This window comes from Podarcis gaigeae (genome assembly GCF_964106915.1).
Source record: "Podarcis gaigeae genome assembly, chromosome: 3".
NCBI classification, from domain to species: Eukaryota; Metazoa; Chordata; class Lepidosauria; order Squamata; family Lacertidae; genus Podarcis; species Podarcis gaigeae.
The window spans coordinates 34597093-34616566 of NC_139680.1; the positions used below are offsets into that span (position 1 = coordinate 34597093).

The window sequence follows — 19474 nt, forward strand, 5'->3', positions numbered from 1 at the left end:
GATTCACTCCTCTCTTCCCGTCCCCTTGAATCAATGTACATCTGGTTTTCATACTTTACCAACTCTATGGTGGGGAAAACTTGAACTGACATCATTAAACTGGTGAAAGCTGCATGCATAAACGTATATTTTAAAGACTTCAGAATCTGACATTTTAGCGGAATCCTATGTAACTGACTGCATTTCTAAAGCCTCCAGCACAAAGCCTGTCTGGTTCATTTATTCCCACAGAAATTGTGAACTCTTGCACAGCCAACGACATGCTAACAGTGAGTCAAGAATAATTAAGGAGACCAAAATAGGAATTATGCAATCTTTTTGGCCTGCACTGCTTAAAGTACGAAACCATGTAGCTGCTACAAATAATAATCCTATGGTTCCAGAAAAACAAGCAAGAGAGGGAGACGGGCCTTTGCTCATGGCATGCTGACCAAGGAAAGCTGCTCATAAATGAGCTGGAAATTGTATTTGTAAGTACACAAAGTCATATATTCATATATACATGCCCATGTGGGGGGGAGGGGGGAGCTGGATACATGTGCTTTGGATCTTGAAGGGCTAAGCTGGCTGTAGGGCCCTGCCAGGGGCCTGCTAGACTTAGTGCTGTCATGCCAAGAACGCCCTGTGCTTCCCAGCCAAACAGGGAAGGTCATGGGCAAAACGTCCAAGCCTGTCCTCATGCACTTCACGGCTTTGATAGTATTACTGTGTACTAGCATGTAGCATCAGATCAGATTAGGCAGTGCCATTGCAGTGGCATGCCTCATGGACAAGTCTCCCACCCCAGGCCTCAGACAAGGTCTGCATGTTCCTACATATATGTATGTGTGTGTCTATATCTCAAAAGGATTAGCTTAGTATCCAAACCAATTCACTAATTCCCTTCATAAAAGAAAGCACCGTAGACTTAAATCGTTTACAATGGTTCTGAACATTTAAAATACAAGGTAGAATTATGCCTGCCACCTTTTCTAACATTATCATTGCAATGCATCATTTCAACAGGAACACCAAAGAGAAAAGGATAATAAGGGGCAGGAGGAGGGGGATGTGCACAAAGGCAGAAAGGAAATTGCACTGGAGAAAAGGAGCTACACAGAAAAGAGACACTGAAAACAAATGTAATAAAAAAGATGAGGAAAATCAAAGAGGGCAAGTCAAACACAGAGGATACAACTGGAAAAAATATCTCAGGCATTAGAAAGTGAACAAGGGACAATCACAAGAATAGAACAGAGCTTAGCAAAATGTTCAAAGAAGGATGCTCAAGGGCTGTTGCATATATTTTATTTTTCTTGCACAGAAAACTTTCCTGTATATGTAATGGCATGTAGCCTCTGCAACTGTGCTGGTCCAGGGGGGGAGGTTACCGTGGGGCGACGTCCAGGACCTGAGTTGAGGGTTGGCAGACAGTCCTCCACGGGCGAAGCGGAGTCCACAGCGAGGAGCCGGACAAGGACAGGAACTCTGGGGAACCGGACTGGGTGCTGGCCGAAACAGCTCTTCAACGTCATTGCTCCTGCAACCTGGGACCAGGCTGACTGGCCTTTATCTTCTCTGAGGCCAGGGGCGGTCCTGGCCCCCAGGAGACCCGCCTCTCCTGGCCCTAAGGCGAGCACTCCTCCTGGGAGAAACCAGTTCCCTTCGCCTCTCTGCCCTGAGCCTCTGCAGTTCAGGAGAGGCTGAAGGGTTACTGGACCCAGGGGGAGACTCACCTGTAGGCACTGAGTCCTCAACCACCTCCGGAGCCAGAGTGGATTCACCTGGTGCCTGCTCCTTAGGATCCAGCACAGGTGCAGGCACTTCAGAATCAAGGCCCTGCCCCAGTTCAGCCGGCCCTGGAGGCAGGGACTCCTGTGCAGGCTGGGATTCCTCCGGTTCAGCCTCTGAATCGGATTCCCAGGCCATCACAGCAACACAGCACCACTTAATTTGCAGGCAAATAGCTAAACATTTTAAGAAGTTATTTAATTTAAATCCCTGAGTTAAGGCTGGATGAGCTGTGATCAGCAACTGGTGACCCCACTAGGATCAAATTCAGTCCAGTTATAACCAGGGTGTAACACTAGCCTCCTAGTGGACAGCTGAGAGCCAGGCGAGTGAGTTGTGTGGAAGGAGCGGTGGCTGAGGCAATGTGATTTATTTATTTAGAAGATTTAGAAATTGTTTGATCAAGCTGTGTACAAATCTGAACTCATATTTGCAGAAGCAGGGGGCAGGTCTCCAAACCATCCTCTAAGTGGCCCTCCTTTAAAACTATTGACCTAGCATATACCACCCTGCAGTATTTCTAGCTGTACCCTCAGTATTTCTAGCTGTACCTTGAAAATGTCAACATTTCCATTACTCCCTCAGATGGTCTCATTGCTGAAAGACTAGGATAATTATGAGAGGATTGCCACCCACTGAAGCCCCTCAAAAAAATGCAAATGAGGGGAAATAATTTGGTATGTGGTACAAACTGCACCAATGCTTGCTGGTATGCATTTCAATAAACAGCTGAAGCAGGTGCAACTGTAAATTTTAATGTATCTGTCTAGCATTAGCTTGTGATGGGAATCAGATATTCAGTAATGATGTTGATAGCGTTGAAGAGGGTGTCTAATTTGTTGTATGGAAATAAATGGTCACCTGACCAATGCTTGCTGCTAAAAAGAAAAACCTAGGAGACCGGCAATAGGATATCAAATTGCAATGAAGATAATAAGCATTCTAAGCATAGGAGCATATTATGGAGCTTCATCAACTGGCAAGAAAGGACACAGCAGTTAAAAGAAAACCCAATACAGTCAGTGGCGGAGAGCAGGTTGGGGCAGGGCTGGCATGTGTCCTGGGGGTGTGGCACGCTGCCAGCAAGGGCGTGGCACCCAGCGCGGGTGGGGGGGCAGCCACGATGGCACCCTACCAGGATCGTGCTGCCAGGGGCGGTGCGCTACCCCTGCACTCCTCTTCCTCCTCCAGAGAATACAGTATGCAGAGATATATGCAATATTCACAAGGGTAACCAATTCACAAATTGTTATTTTGCATCCATGTTGCGGATGTGATTTTGCATCCCAGTATAACTGCATTGTCCTCTTATTTTAAGATGCAGGAAATCACAAATACACCAACAACATAATTAGCTTCCCAATTGTTGGGAGACTAGCCCCAGGTCTGAAGGGTGGATAATTTCACATAGGTTTCCATTAAAAAGTGCAGATCTGGCTGAACTGCACGTCATCTGAAAGGCCAAACTGGTTATCGTACTTGTGCCCCCCTTTGAAAGTGTCAGCATCATTCAGAAGAACAAACCACACTATTTCACCTCTTCCCAATTTGTATAGCTAGTTTAATTTTGCACAATTTAGCTTAATATTGCAATATCTTACTGCTCTTCCTCAGATCCGTCAGAACATGTTGTTTTGTGCTGAACGCTTGTCCACAAGTGGGAATATTAATTTTTTACTTTATGAGGCACAAAACCACATATATACACAGAAACCCTACGTACAAATATGTGGAACTATGTACCAAGAACTGGGGATTTTGATCCTAAAGGAAACAGAAGTATCGTATTAGTCAATAATGACCTAGCCACCCCCTTTCATAGTGTGGCTATGGTGGTTGCCTCTGGGCAAAGTAGGAATTTCTGGCCGGCAAGCTATTTGACTTGGCACACTGGTCTTTTTGCTACTCTGCACCATGTGGGGCGAGATGGTAGTCTGTTAAATAGACTGGTTTAAATGGTTACTTGGGCAGGTAGGTGCAGGAAGGGAAACAGTTAGGTCAGCTTGGTGACCCCCTTAGGCACTTTTGAGGGTGATAGGTGGCTCCCAAGGCTTGCAGCTCAGGGTTACAAGGCCCAGGGTCAGGATACAGGACACCTTTGAGGCCAACTTGCCTCATCCGCTCACAGTTTTGGGTCCCAAGAGGAGTGATGCAGGAAAGCCTCCCTTATCAGCTCCAGGGTGAGGCTGTGATTGGGAGAAGAAGAAATTGTCTTCCTTTATCCCAGCAAGGTCTGGCTGCCCTTATAGCTGCAGGCATTTCCCCTGAAATTTAGTTATAGCATGTGCTGTCTCTTGAGCAGAACTGTTTTAAAGAAGGAAAGCAAACAGTCTTCAAAAGGTTAATGAACTCCCATATCGAGTTTGTTTTCAAAAGCTCACTAAATTCTGCACACGCCTTAGCTTTCCTTTTGGTATTTTGAAATCCAAACAGATCTAGTTATAGAAATGGCAGAACATCTTTGAGTAAATTCCAAACTGCTTAAATATTCATAAGTTTAAAATATACTCACAAACCTGTGCTTAAAAAGGGGGTTTCGTGGATGTGGACTTGCTTTCATTCACATTAAAAGAATGATTAGATAGCTGGAGCTCATCACAGTGTTGGGGAAACTTGTTAGAGGAATCACAGGCAGAAGATAAGGTTGGTGTGATTGTGGGATAAGTTTGCACAAAGTTTTGTAGGAATAGTGTGGAATGTTTTTTAAAAAGAACTCCTTTTAATAATAATAAAAAACCATTGCACACTATTCCCTCCCCACATACAAAAATGTTTTTACGAGCTAACACAGATTTGGTATTGCATTCTGAAATACCGCTGTAGAAAGCTTTTGTTCTATATAGGCCATTGATCACAAGTAAAGAAAAAAAGAACAAATGAAGTAAAGCTTCAGTTCTCTCAATTCACATGTTACAAGCAGCGGCAACAGAGTAGAGGCACAAGAGAATCAATGCTTCTTTTGTAGTGTGCAAAGCAGCAAAGAGGAACTTGAGTATCTCCATCGTGGACAGATGCCTAGGCTGTCAGTGTGGAGGGACTGGCCTCTCTGTGGGCCTATCTTGGCCACAACATCTGAATTGTTTGGCAGGATATAAGAATTTGTCAGCTGCAAAAACCCAAGTGTTTGTTAGAAACTGTAAAAGAAATATTCTTTGTTTTCATGTCTTCCTGGGGAGTCCTATGGATGTGCCATCATCCTGGACAGCTCTCAAAATAAGAGTTGACACGGGGCTAAGTTAGTTACACATGAGTCCAACGGAAATGGATGAAGAAGATGACTAACCTGCTTAGTAGTGGCCAGATGAGAAGTGGCACAAAACTGGAAGTGGGTGGACAACTCCTCTGTTTTCTTTTGTTTTTTGTTTAAAGGTACACTAGGGTTTGGCTGTTGGTGCTTTGATGATAAACCTGCCCAAGAATGCAAGAAGCCTATGGGGTAACTCCCGACAGATAAATTTATCAAAATGTGGCATCCATTTATCTGCTGGGCCACTGAGGGAGGAGTGGAAAGATACGCACCCCAATCACAATTTGTCTTTTTGGAGGGACATCTTCTTGCCAACTTCCCTGCCAGGGTAAAATTCAATGGGATGCTATATTACAATAATGTATTCATCCCTTTGCATGCTTATGGGGACGGTGTTGTTGTTTATTCATGTTATTGTTCTCTATTTCTTTAACATCTTCTATTAAAAAAAGAGTTTACATACCTAGTCATCTGTAGGCAATGTTTAAGCAGATGTGTGAAATGGTTATTCAAGTGATTGTACCCCGCCAGAATGCCCATTAGGGAGCAGTTGTTTGAAAGTAGCCCCAAATGTCCATCTATCTATCCATACATACATGGGGAAGTCTTCTCCTTGCTATGTGAGGATGTGGAAAGATTCTTATAAGCAACCCCTCATGTTCATACTGAAGTGGTGCTAGTCACATGAAAAACTTCTATATAGCCACCCTGGGCATTTGAATCAGCTCCCAAACACAAATATACATGCCTATATGATTCAGTGGACCCATTTCAATAGGTCAACCATTGAGTACAGCTTAGCTGAATGCCACACAAAGTGTTGAGAAAATCTTCACTAGTTAAATTATTTAATGCTAATACAGTGGTTAAAAAACACACACACAGAAACACTACTACAAAAACGGAACCACACTTCTTTTTTTCTTTTTTTTTGTAAAAACAAATTAACTATTACAGACTTCCAGAGGCTTCCAGAATGTAAATTACATGTCTCTATTCCATTAAATCTGAAAATGTCATTTTATTTTTTTTGTTTATCTATCTATTGCAGGCTAAAAGTCATACACGACTGCAAAAGCCAACAACCACATCCAGCTTCCATTCCATCTCAACCAAGAATTAACACCATAATACAAGATGCTTGCTTGCATAGGTTTAAACCTACAAAAGACAGTTAATGTTGAATCAGGCAGACCCAATTTCACTGGTGATAAAGTTGGCACCATAAAAGGAGAGGATATTAGAATTGAGGAGTATAAAAGGCCTCGCCTGCTGAATGCTGAGCAACATTCCTCTTGGTATTTTTCTTTTTCTTTAAATAAATAAATTGCTGACACTTCTGAAACAGATTTAGAATTTCCATTAAACTATCTAAGGTCTCAAAAGAGTTGAGCTGGGGTGGGGGTTGCCACCTAGTACATTCAAGGCAATATGACAGTACTTGATGAAATGTCTTTCTTAAAAATAAAATAATGAGCATACGATAGAAAATGTATCGCAATGCAATACAAGAAGAAGACTGCGTTGTAAGACAAGGTTCAGAGAACACAATGTATCTATACCACACACTCGCACATATTATGAATAATAAAATGACTGCAAAGATAATGACATTAATTTTTGCCTTCATATCATATGCACATAAAAGTTACTTGACAGTTGCATGACATTGCACTGGGAGAGAAATTTAGCAAGTTTACTTCTACATTATGTTCTATTTATTTTTGTTTACTGTTAGACACCAAACTTTACAAGAAGCAAAGGCCCGTATGTACATTTCCGGATTTGCAGAAACCAGGAGAATGTCAAAACCTCCATCAGGCCACAGATGCATGGCTGGTGAGCAACGCTTAGCTTTGGTAGTACAGAAGTTGTTCAGGCCTAAGATATATGACAAGTGGACTGGGTGAGAATTGCAACCACTTCACATATCATACTTGACAATGTTCAAACAAACTATGAACATTTTGAAAGTACGTCATTCTTTGAATGCCTTTCATGTGTTTCATCTTATTATAGACACGTTGATGTTGCTACTTTAGATCTCTGATGCTGCCCAGCTTTATCAAATTCAGATACCAAAGCTTGCTCAATGTCTGTGTAGACCCACTAATTTATTTTCAGAGTGGCAGTCCACTTCTGCCAAAGTGTTGGAAGCCCGTTGCAGGTTCTATCACTTTCAGACTGAGCAGGTAACAGCAACAGCAGTGGGTTAGGTGGACTGGCAAGGGTGGGAAAAACACTGGAATGATGCTGTGTGTAATCACACATGCATCTGCATATACTACCACTGCTAACCTGGTTCATTCCTTACCTTCGCAACCACCCTGCCCTGCCCCATCACTGGGCTGTCCTGCAATGGGATTGTGGGTGAGCCTGGTGCCAATGTACAATCTACAGGTATTGGGATGGCAATTTCATAAGAAAAACTCCAAGGTCTGTGCTGTTGCTTTTGCAGAGCCACACTTAAGGAGTGAGCAAAGTTTGCTTTTTATTTTCATAATTGCTTACAAAATACTACGTAATCCGCTATTTCATGGCCCCATTGAAGTGAGTGCAAACTGCATGAAAGTCCATGAGTGTTCGTGGGATTGCGATGGCCTGGACCATATTATTTTCGAAACAATCATTTCAAAAAACTTCTTTTGTAAACACAAATCCTGCTACATTAAGCCCCACTTTATGCAAGCAATCTCCTTTCCTCATACACATTTATCATACGTCTGTAGTAAAAATTATGTAAACCAAAACACACAATGAAATTCTCAAAAACAAGTTATGAAATCTTAAAAAACAGCATCAAAATTACAAAAGAGAATGAGTTCCAAAATGGGCTGGGCTGAATAATTTGAAGGAAACAAGTGAAGCGATATGACATCATGAATTACACACTGGGTGTTACAAGTTTACCTTTTGCATGAGAGACAATAAATAGGTTTGGATAGCAAACATGGTCCAGCTAATTTTCATCCACAAAACCGTGTTAGAAGGAAGCTTTCATGAAAGGACCTTCTTTACTGCTCCACTTCCAAATGAATACCCTACTAAATAGCTAGCAACAGAAATACTCCCCCCACCCTAATATTATTTTTTAATGTTTGGTGGCCTCCTTTACATACAACACCAGTTTTCCTGCCTTTCACACACATTGATGGAAATTCTAATACAGTGAGGAGAAACCCATTATATATACCTCTTTCCCCCCACCTTGATTTTTATCTTGCATTCTGTTGTTCACTAACCCCAGAATATGTAAGCTGTCAGGCTTAATTGTACTATTCTGCCCCCCCACCCTTTGCTCCCACATATAGAAGAGGAGAAAAGGTATATCAAGAGAAATGCACGCATACCTCCTCCCCACTACATGTATTTTAGACCAGTCTGAAAATGAGAAACTGTATCTCAAGCTACAACAGTCTTAGAGAATCAGTTGTTCTTGATTGGAAAAGATACAGAATGTGATTTACCTGCAACTGTCAATATTGTTTTTGTTCACAGCATTAGCAAAGGTGAAGGGTCCCAAGTTATTGATTTCTGTAACTTCTATACAGCCGGTAAAATTGTAGGTGGGTTCAGTCATCTAAAAAAGAAAGTGGAAAAATCAAGAGTTGGGCATCTCTCAGTGTTGGAATGCAAGGCAGACTCAGTTCTGAAACCACACACTTCCCTGCGGTGTGGAGTCTGGCCTGATTCATGCTATAACCTGAACTGGAATCAGATTATACAGCTATTTATTTACTTAAAATCATGTTAATGACCCAAGGAAAGATGGTTTCCAATATGACAAATTAGTGCTGAACATGTTTTCTCTGTACAAATGCAGAATCAAGATTATTAGGGACCATCATAACCAGTTCTGTTTCTTTTGTCTTCTCCTCACAAACACAGAGAGTTGGTCTGTTGGTATTCATGAACCTGTTTCGACCTGAGACTTCTTGTCAGGGAACTGCCATTGCAGCTAGCAGAGGAGGCGAGACTCAGCAGCGATGCTGGGGAGGGGCCAAGCAGAGAGAGAGGCGAGTCCCAGGCTGGGGAAGATAATCAGCGCTACACCAGGGATAGAGGGGGGCCGATGGCGGAAGCGGAGAGTAGGCTCCAGGACTCTTCGCAAGAGACCAGCGAGGAGAGCACAAGTCCTCCGCTGCCTACGCCCACCCTGCGCAGAAGACTTTCGCGCAGGGAAAATAGGCGGCGACTTGGCGTCAAAGAGCTTCTTTGCTGGAAGAGGTTCAAGAAACGCCCACTGACGGATTCTGCCAGCGACTGAACAGCCACGGAGTGGAGGGCTGTCCAGAGGGAAACGGCTTAACCAGGCAAACTAGCCCGGAGAGGCGGTAACTTACGCACAAGCAACCCTTAAAGCCATTACACTTCTGTATGGTTTATTTAGCAACGTTAACAACCATATAGTGTCAGCTTCAGTATTCCACAACGTTCCCAGACTTCAATCTTTTGAGAACTAGAATAACTGGTCCCAATATAAGCAAGGGCCACTTATGTAATAAAAATGGTGCTCCATGCATAGTTTCCCCTTCTTAGTATGATCTAGGTTTGCAAGTGAATATTCTGATGGCGATGTGGGGATGGTAGGAACACCACTCAGCACTCAAAATATTCCTGAACCACACACAAGGCACCAGTTCCCCCCTTTAGTAAATTTATAAACTATTGCTCAATAAAAGATCTCCAAGCAGTCCAATTATGTATAAAACATGACTAAAATATGCAGACCAGTCAAAATCAAATGTGCATCAAACCATAATTAAAACCAATAATATTTTAAACAAATCCTATGTCTGGATCGGTGTACTGAAACAGAAAATAAATGAAATAAAACAAAATAGTGAAGATGCCTGCTTAATGTCAATAGGCAGGGAGATGTAGAGTGCAGGTGCTGCCACACTCTTCCCAAATGTAGAAGAAAAAATGTGTGGCATGTTCTGCAGATTGAAGTTAATGAGCAGGCAAGGAATGGGTAAGGTAATCCCTTTAGTGAACTGATCCCAGGATGGTTGGTGATATCAGCTTATAGGAACACCACTATCCCTGGGAGGTGATCAGCACCAGCAAAGCACAGGCACTGTCTTTTTGGTAGAGATATTTGTGCGTAACAGCATCTATGCAACCTACGAATGTGAGTGACAGTCTCTGGACCAGGGTCAAAAATTATTCTTAAATTTTAACACAGAGAGACAGGCTTCACCTTATATTGTAATCCGATCAGAGGTGTAATGTTGACACGGACCTTGCGAGAAATTATTCATTGATTCCTGACGCAAATAAAGCTTGATTTATCACTCCCTGTGATATAACCGGGTTTCTTCGAGAAGTTCTGCCTTAACCTTCTGTGTGGCTTTATGAATTTTTTTGACTGTCCTTGTTTCAACATCACACGAGTGCTAATATTTCAGATCAAATCCTTGTTTTTGTTAGCCTAAGAAGGAAAACAATAGCTGCTGATAAAACAGTCAAAGGTCAAAAGCTGCATCATTACAGCCTTTATATCAGCTGCTGTCTTCATCGGAGCTCTTTTCAGCATTGCTAATGTCAAGTTAGTGTGGGCAAAACCATCACCATAGCAACCTGAAATCTATATTGCACACTGACGTGCAAATTAACAATGCAGTTTGGGAATATAAAAAAGGGGGGAGGGGGAGGAAAAGTAATCTGCATTCTCTTGAAAATTGTATTTTTAGTGAATATTTTATGTTATATCATGACTGCCAGAAGACAGAAATCCGCCAACTGAGTCCCTGGTCACTTCCTCTGGATTTGTGATCAGTCTATTTCAGACATAATGCTCTTCCTCTCAGATAAAAATAAAATAATTATGATCCTTGCCTTCTTGCCCTGAGTGCCACTGTCTCATAAGCATCCCTGTCAAACAGCACCAACCCACATGTGAGCGCTAGGCCAAATGAACTGCAGAACAAACACGTATTTCAGAAGATGTTTATGAATAAGGCCAGCTAATATGAGGCGGGGGGGGGGGATAGAGTGGATGCTTTTTGACCTCCTGGGGGAAAGATAGCTACGGAAGTGCCACAGGAGTGTTATACAGCCCACAGAAACATAGAATTGTAGAACTGGAAGGGACAATGAGGATCATCTAACCCATCCCCTTGCAATGCAGGAATATGCAGCTATCCCATTTGGGAATTGAACCTGCAACCTTGGTGTTATCAGACCACACTCTAACTAACTGAGCTAAGGGCTTCATCAGTGCTTTTATGGACAGTTGTTAGTGGTGTACATGGACATACAGAAGTACTTATTCCATTGAAAGCTTTCAGAATCAGTGTTAATAATTTATCCTCCAAGATGCTCTCTCTCTCTCTCTCTCTCTCTCTCTCTCTCCCCCCCATAGAAAGGTGGCCAGATGAGTCACATTTCATTCCAAAATGCATACACATACAATACATATGATTAGTCATTGTCAACTATGTTTTCATTCTCAAGTTATTTAAAGTTTTGTTTAAAGTTTTGTCAGCTAGCACATGAACGTATGAATGAATGCCACCAGAATACATTGCCTTTGAGGTGACAGGAAACCCCCTCTTAACTGGTATCCATACCAGTAGCACAACTTCTTTTAACCCAGCCAAACCTAAAAGACAATGTAATTTCCCCCCATATTCGCAGTACTGACTCTGCTCTAACTTTGGAGTGCATAAAATGGCAGGGGCCACTATCAGCACCCTTGCACCATATTCTAACTTCTCAAGAGCCGGTTCCTAAGAGTCACATCTTATGTGATTTTTATCTTATGTTTAAAAGAAAGCGAAGCAGAGCACTCTAGCTTTGTTTTTTCCTTGATTTAGAAAACCATCTTATCTGGTGGCAGTGCAAGGGAAAGCATGCTTGAGCATGTTACTCAAGTATATATTGCTGGACACTAGGACAAAAAAATGCACTCACCATCCTTTTTCACCAGAAATAAAAAGGAAAATGGACCCCTTATTAAATGGATCTCACTTTTGAGTAGGCATGCATAGGATTGGGTGCATATGTTTCAAGAGGGTAGTGATTAATCTATGAACACTTCTCTCTTGCTGCGAGCCTGATACTTGTGAGGGACATCTTCTCCTGTCTCCAGTCATCAAGACATAGCCCTGTCTGAAGCACACTGCAGTATTTTAATCATGGGCCAAGGCATGAATAACCAATGGCAGTCTACATCCAAAGCAAATAATGATGTGCAGCTCTTACCAGACAGCACAAACGAAGTGTGTGCACACCTTGATACAGTCACAACTTGGTATTTCACACACAGCAACGTATCTGAAAAGTTCCCAAGGCTGTGTATGTGAACGACTGACTTATTAATGTCATGCTGTGAGAACATTCATGCTAAAGGCTTTGGAAGTGTGGAATAAATCCTCCCTTTTAAAACTGCACTTTAGGGCAACACTCAAGATCATGTAAAGCCGATTTGTGCACATTTATCACAGCCTTATTCACATAATTAGGGTAGATAAAGCATGTGAAAGTGTAACCAAGTGTCTTGTGGTGCAGTTTTAGGAAGGTACCTGTGTTAAGTGATGGCTTCAGCTACATAAGAAGGTGTCAATTCTTCCAATTTAATTTATTCTACAGAGATGCTGAAAAGGTACATTCTCAAACAAAAAATAATAATATCTGGAGCAGTCTTTAGAGGACAATGCTAATCAGCATGTTGCTACAATTCCTTAAAAATACTAACACATTAATGGTTGTCCTCTTTCAAATGTGTTTTTAGGTCTCTTCCTCCTTAACCCACTACTCACTCAGTATCTGGTATCTGTTGACCAGCCCACTTTAAGTTTTGCTGATGTTCCTACATCCTGCTTTTTCTCATTCCTTGGGCAGATGGGTTGTAGGCCTCAAAACGGATCACATGTAATGTCTTTTCCTTTGGAAACTGTGCTAATGTTTTTGTGCTAACTCTGGGCTTCCCTCAGGTTTTCTCTCCTTCCAAATCCTGGTTGGGAGCCAGGTACTTCTTTTTCCCAAAATTTAAGTACATTGCTATTAGTACAGCCACTCAGAGTCTCTAGGGCAACCTAGTCAGATGGGCATGGTAGAATTATGATTATGATTATTATTATTGCATGAACCAAAACTAGAAAATCTTTGCAACATGTATTTGCAGTAGCTTATGAACCTTTCCTAGCTATAGTCTAATAAACTGCCACATCCTGGCTGACGTGGAGGAGAGACAGGGAATGTTCAGGTGTTTGAGGACACAATAAGTTTTTAGCCCAGCTTTTGTGAGGGTGGGCAAGTTGTCGGTTTGGTTGGGAGGAAAAACTCACACAATGACAGACTGGGAGCTGGGAAGAGGGTCCGAGATATGGGGAAACCCAACAACTAATGGACAACCTTTTACATTTGTTCCTGGGAATAATACAGTTGTACAGAATCCGTTCCAGAGGTCCGTTTGACTTCTAAAACGTTCAAAAACCAATTTGTGGCTTTTAATTGGCTGCAGGAAGCTCTTGCAGCCAATCAGAAGTCATGGAAGCCCTGTCAGATGTTTGGGTTCCAAAAGAACGTTCGTAAATCGGAACAATCACTTCCGGGTTTGCAGCATTCGGGAGCCAAAACATCGGAGTTCCAGAGCATTTGGGATCCAAGATATGAATGTACTGTAATCACTAACTCTGCCCATTATGACAAAAACATGATACTATGCTAGTATCAGAGGCAGATATGTTGTCACAGTTATGGCTCATCCACACTGCACTTTTCCCACGCCTAGAAAGTATAGGTCCATAATTGGCATAGATTGCAAATATCAGATAGGCTTAGGATTTAATTATGCAATGTGATGAATTATTATGTTTAATGCCAAATTTGAAAGAAAGAAAGAAAGAAAGATGTTAAGTGATTAAGTTAATTTTATAAGAATATTGGTTTTGGAAAACTGTTAACATGATATACATTGAAATTCAGCCAGGGGGATACGAGGAAGTCACTTAACAATGTTATTAAGATTGGTTCAAATAAGGTTGAGATATTTGTTTGTCTAATTATTTTTTTTGAAAATTACTAAAAAAATAGAAAGAAAGAAAGAAAGAAAGAAAGAAAGAAAGAAAGAAAGAAAGAAAGAAAGAAAGAAAGTAAGTAAGTAAGTATAGGTCCAACCCACCACTTTCCCCTGGGAAAACCCACTCTTTACTACTGAATCAGAGCAAACGTCAATCTGCGGAAAACCCAACTGATGTTTGCTCCAATTCAGTGGTAAAAAGTAGGTTTTCCCAGGGGAAAGTGGTGGGTTGACCCCTTATTTAGGACTGGTCTGTCAGTAGCTTTAACTTGTAAAAATAAAATATGCACCAGAGGTTGTTCCGAACAACGCAGAAAGTCACACCAAAAGTGGGTTGCAGGGACCGTTGGCAAAAATTGCTTCCTTCCCTACTCTATTAATGGAAACCTCTATTAATGGATCAAAGAACCCAACTAAAACAACTCAATAATCTGCATCTATATAACATTTACACTTTTCACTTCCAGGATCACACACAAAATCAAGTATTAAATCATTAACTGTCAGTGGCGTAGCGTGGGTTGTCAGCACCCGGGGCAAGGCAAGTAATTTGCACCCCCTAACCCGTGGATTTGCGCCCCCTAACCCTAACCCCCAGATGTTGCACCCGGTGCGGCCCCCCCTGTACCCCCACGCTACGCCACTGTTAACTGTGATGTAATAAAATATATGAATGCAACAATTTATTTTACCATAATTGATTTAAAAATATACTACTGTCTGCCATCCCATAATCTTACTTGTTTACTTATTTCTTTAAGACCTGAGCTAACTACCAAGCCTTCTTTATGCAGTCTTTACAGACAAGAGTCAAAGGTTGTTGCTGTTAATAGATTAAATTCCATTGGGTAATGGGCCTGGATAAAAAGGTTTTAATGGAATTCTTTTTCAGTCAAAGGGTAGCCAATGTGCTGCCCTCCAGTTGTAGACTGCAACTCCCATCAGCATAAACTAATGATCAGTGATCATGGGAGCTGTACTTCCCACCTGAAGGGCAAGATTGCCTCTGAAGGGCAAGATTGGCTAACCCTGCATGGGGATTGGTTTTGCTGTGAATCTGTACAATCCACCCTTCCCAAAACAATGCGTAAACCAAAAGACACCAATCTTTGAAATGTACCCTTCTCTGAAGTTAGTGATGCAGTTCACTGACCCCCCCCCCGCCCAGAAATAAAATACATAGATTAGAAGGAAGTGCAGATTAAAACGCACATATTAGTGAACATCACATACAAAAATGCATTATATCAGGGAAATTTCTTTGCAAAGATATGTGTAGAGGGAGGAAGAAATGCACATGAAAAGTGATGTGGAAATGTGGCTTCCTGAAGACTGAAAAAAATGAAAAGGGGTAGTTGGGGCTGGCAAATATATGCTCAAAAATCACTCTCTTTGCTTTGAACTCAGATCCTCCAGGTCAAAATCCAGCACTATTTCTGCTACAGCACAGCACAGCACACTGCCTCTTCTTATTATGTGAATGCCTAATGAAAGTATTGTTTCCCTTGTACTCCTTTATAAATTCTTCATTCCCCCCCCAAAAAAATGGCTGTCATGTAAAAAATAATGACTATAATGCTCCCCTTTAGAAATGATTCTCAGCTCCATATTACTCTAGAAAAGAAGAGTTACAGATCGCCTCAGGTACCTAGCCCAAACACCCAATTGCCCCTGCATTTGTAAAGTATGAAGCAATTAAAACCCTGTTGCGTAAAATACTGCAATGAAACTCTTACTGCAAAGATTACATTTGGACAGTGGCAATCAGAATGATTTCTGGTCAGCAGGGGGACTCGGCAGGTTTTTTTGCCTCAAGCCTGGGGTTTGAAAGCAGCAGCAGCTTGACTTCTTCCTTATTTAAACCTGTTAAGAATTGTTTCCAGAAACACTCGCTAGATGTCTCTACACAAGTTAAATCCCATCACTGACAGAGAGTGCCCAGTGCTGGGATTCCTGTCAACCAGAAGCAGGTGACAGGCACAGCTCACACTGGGGAAAGTCTAGCTTGCAGCCAGTGACTCCATTCTGGGTTTCAAGCACCATTTTCATTTAGGTAAAAGTTCTTATTCGTTCTGACAGCTCTTGGCCAGGATTTTCCATGCAGGGTGCTGGACACTTGTTTTCCAAATCCAGAGATCATTTTGCCATAGAATCAGAGATTTTCTGCAGCCGATCCTTATCCTGCTTTGCAGCAAACGCAACAAATATGGCATTTGCCACCATCTGTTTATATATACTTGTTTTTATATAAGCACAATCCTACTACCACCATCCATGACAAGTCAATGGCTGGGAGTATGAGTAAGATTCCTTCCCACTGGTCTCTGCTGGCAGGGAGAAGCATTACTGGTGGGGGTAGCTCTGTTTCACCTGAAGACTGGAGCTATGCCCAGGCAGGTAGTAAGCTACCACCTGCTCTTCAATACAGAAATGCCCCAAACAGGGTGTTTCGGAGGAAAGGTGGCAGCAGGACACTGTAACTTTTGAGCCAAAGTCCCTTGGATCCAAAGAGATGGCTGTTTTGGGGAGGGAAGGCTCTGGTATGCCAGATTGGAGTTGGCAAAGGAAAGAAAGAAAGAGAGAGAGAGAGAGAGAGAGAGAGAGAGAGAGAGAGAGAGAGAGAACAGATTTCCATACTTTCCATCCTGGCTGGCACAAGCTGGCAGGTTTTTGTATACAGCAGTCTCATTGCCACTTCAATCCTTTCATGGCCCAATATAAGATTGTTCCATTAACCAACTAATTCTGTAGGCCATTGTTGGGGAACCTGTGGCCTTCCAGATGTTGTACTATAGCTCCCATTATCCCTAACCATTGGCTAAGCTGGATAGAATCCACAAACATCTGGAGGGCCGCAGGTTTCACATCCCTTCTGTAGGCTATTCTACTCATAGGCTTCAAGCCTAAACATACCTACTTGAGAGTAAGCCTCACTGTGCATAGGGTTTCTGAGCAGGTATGTATAGGATTTCATTGCTTAAAAAAAAAAAAAAGATTGACATATGTTTGTTTCTCTTTTTCTAACACTGAATCACTGATCTTGATGGGATTTGTTCATTCCCCCATCCCATGAATAATCACCTCTTTCTGAGATGTCCAATTAGCTAACAGTTGTGTGCCATTTTACTGCAGTGCCTTTCGCCAGCTCTTTAGGAAGGAAGAACCCTGGAAATATTTTGATTCATTACAACATTTATTGCATTCATTATGTGCTTGTCCCGCAGCTGCTTGCATCAAACAAAGTCATCTCCCACACAGCAAACTGTAGGAATACAGCTAACAAATATCACCTGAAAGAGTTTGTGTTTGCGCCAGCATGGATACCATAATTGGCTGGTGGGGGCCGCGGCAGTTCGGGGGGTGGGCTGAGGGAGAAGGTTGGTTGAATCACTATTAATTTCCTGTGCCTGTATTGATTGTGAAATAAAAATCCAAAATGAATCTCTGCTGCAGCAGGTAATTCTGGTTTGTCCACTGATGTTCTGCAGTGGTCATCTTCAATGCCCTGGGAGTTCTGTTTAGGGCACAACCTCCAATGTAAAGCAGCTACCCAGGGCTGATTAAAAGGGCAGTTGTTGGGAAAAAAGAAAGAACTGCATTCCTCATTGTGACCATTATAAACAAATGACATTTAAACACTTTTTAAAAATTCTTTGTGTCCATAAATAGCATGAACAATTACTTTAAAGTCATTTGTCCATTTGATTTTTAAATGGTCTAATTCTGCATGATCTCTGGTGACTGACAGCAGCTAACTAGGGTTTCAGGTAATGAGTGCTTCTTACCTAAGAGACTGGTAGATTGAAGTTGGAAACTTTTTGTGTTCTCTGCCACCGAACAATTGCCCTCAGTTTCTAAGTGTGTATCTCGCACTACTGTCAAGCTCTGAAGAAATGAGCAGCAGAAGTTGGCCATGGGCAGCACTGGTTGTCTAGAGGCAGTCACAATCCCCTTCCAACCAATTCCCACAGTAATTTTGCACAATGAGTTACATACTAAAAAAACAAACAAAGCTGTAGTGACATTTCTGGCTCCCAGCTGAAAGTGACCATATGTGGGTCAGAAACATTATGAAGAATTGTGCATATAGCCATGTTCAAGCGAGAACGAGATGCTACAATGTTGGTGACTTGGTGACTTATGGACCGAACCAGCATGTGATTGTTTCTGCAATATACATCGTGAAATTGGCATTGTATCATGCAGGTTTTAACCCTGAGAGGGCAACCTAGAAGACCCTCACCCCCCCCCCATATGACTGTACACTGCACGGCAGCCTTAGCTAGCCTGGCACCTTCCAGACTCCTAGAACCATAGAATTATAGAGCTGGAAGGCACACCAGGGGTCATTTAGTTCAGTATCCCACAATGCAATCCACAATCCTGGATGTTCTGGTCATGGTTACTTCCTCAATATACAGGTCAGGGACTTTCAGGGGAACTCTGGGGCTGCTGGGAATTACAGTCCAAAACATTTGGAGGGCTTCAGGTGAATCATGCTTTTGGTAGGAGGAAATAGGCAGTAGAGGATAAGCTGCTCACCATTATTGATCTTATCGAGAAATCCCTGAAAAGACCCCAGAGTTCCCTGGAGCAGAGTTTGAAAACCTCTCTCCTACCCAACCAAGGAAGCCACCAAAATAACCAGCAATAACATGGCTGGAAATAGCCTTAATCTCTCTTCATTGTCACAAAAGGCAAAACAAAACCACACACAGAAACAAAAATGTCTACATTCATACATCCATAACGATTAATTAAATGAAGGAGAATTTGAGTGAGTTCAGGGCTATGCCCATTTCTGTCCAGCTTCATTTCTTCCAACCACTCTCACTTTGATTGCTTAATCCAAAGTGATTTCCAGAAATGAAAGACACAAGTTATGGAATAATTTTCGACTGACTACTCTGCCTACATTTTAAAAAGCTGTCTGAAGTGCAGCGAAGAGTTGATGACTGCCAAAGATCCTTCCAAATGATTTCTCTTCCATTACTTAATTTCAGCATTCTAAGAAGCCATCTGATATCTTACTGGTCTAGTTTACTTTGATGTAAGTGTATTTCTTTGAAATGAGTCTGGACCTCTTCAATGTACATGCAAATTGCTGCAGTTCTGGCTATGTCCTAAGCACAGATACTTCAACTGACTGAATTCCACTGAAATCAGTGGGACTGATTTCCACATAATGGGAATCTGGAGCTGCTCAGCAAAACTACAAGGCTCCTGTCTCAATTTTTTCAGGTGCCGGGGGAAGACTGAAAAGGAAACTGATTGAAATATGGCAGAAGTTGGCAATCGTTTGGGGTGTGTGGCAACATTTGCAATCAGGAGAAAGATGGTAACTTCAAGACCCGTTTTTGGGTTCTACAACTTTAAGCCAGACTTGGACTGGACAGCTTTTCAAATAGAGGACTGTCCTCTGTAAAGTG

The 19474-nt window shown here is 42.0% G+C and overlaps 1 protein-coding gene across 1 annotated transcript in view; it reads right to left on the minus strand.

The window, feature by feature from the left end:
- EYS (eyes shut homolog) overlaps nt 1-19474 on the minus strand; it is a 491695-nt gene that overhangs the window by 181714 nt on the left and 290507 nt on the right. The window contains exon 23 of the mRNA XM_083729676.1: nt 8485-8597. Coding sequence (XP_083585802.1) covers nt 8485-8597 — 113 coding nt within the window. The remainder of the gene's footprint in view (nt 1-8484; nt 8598-19474) is intronic.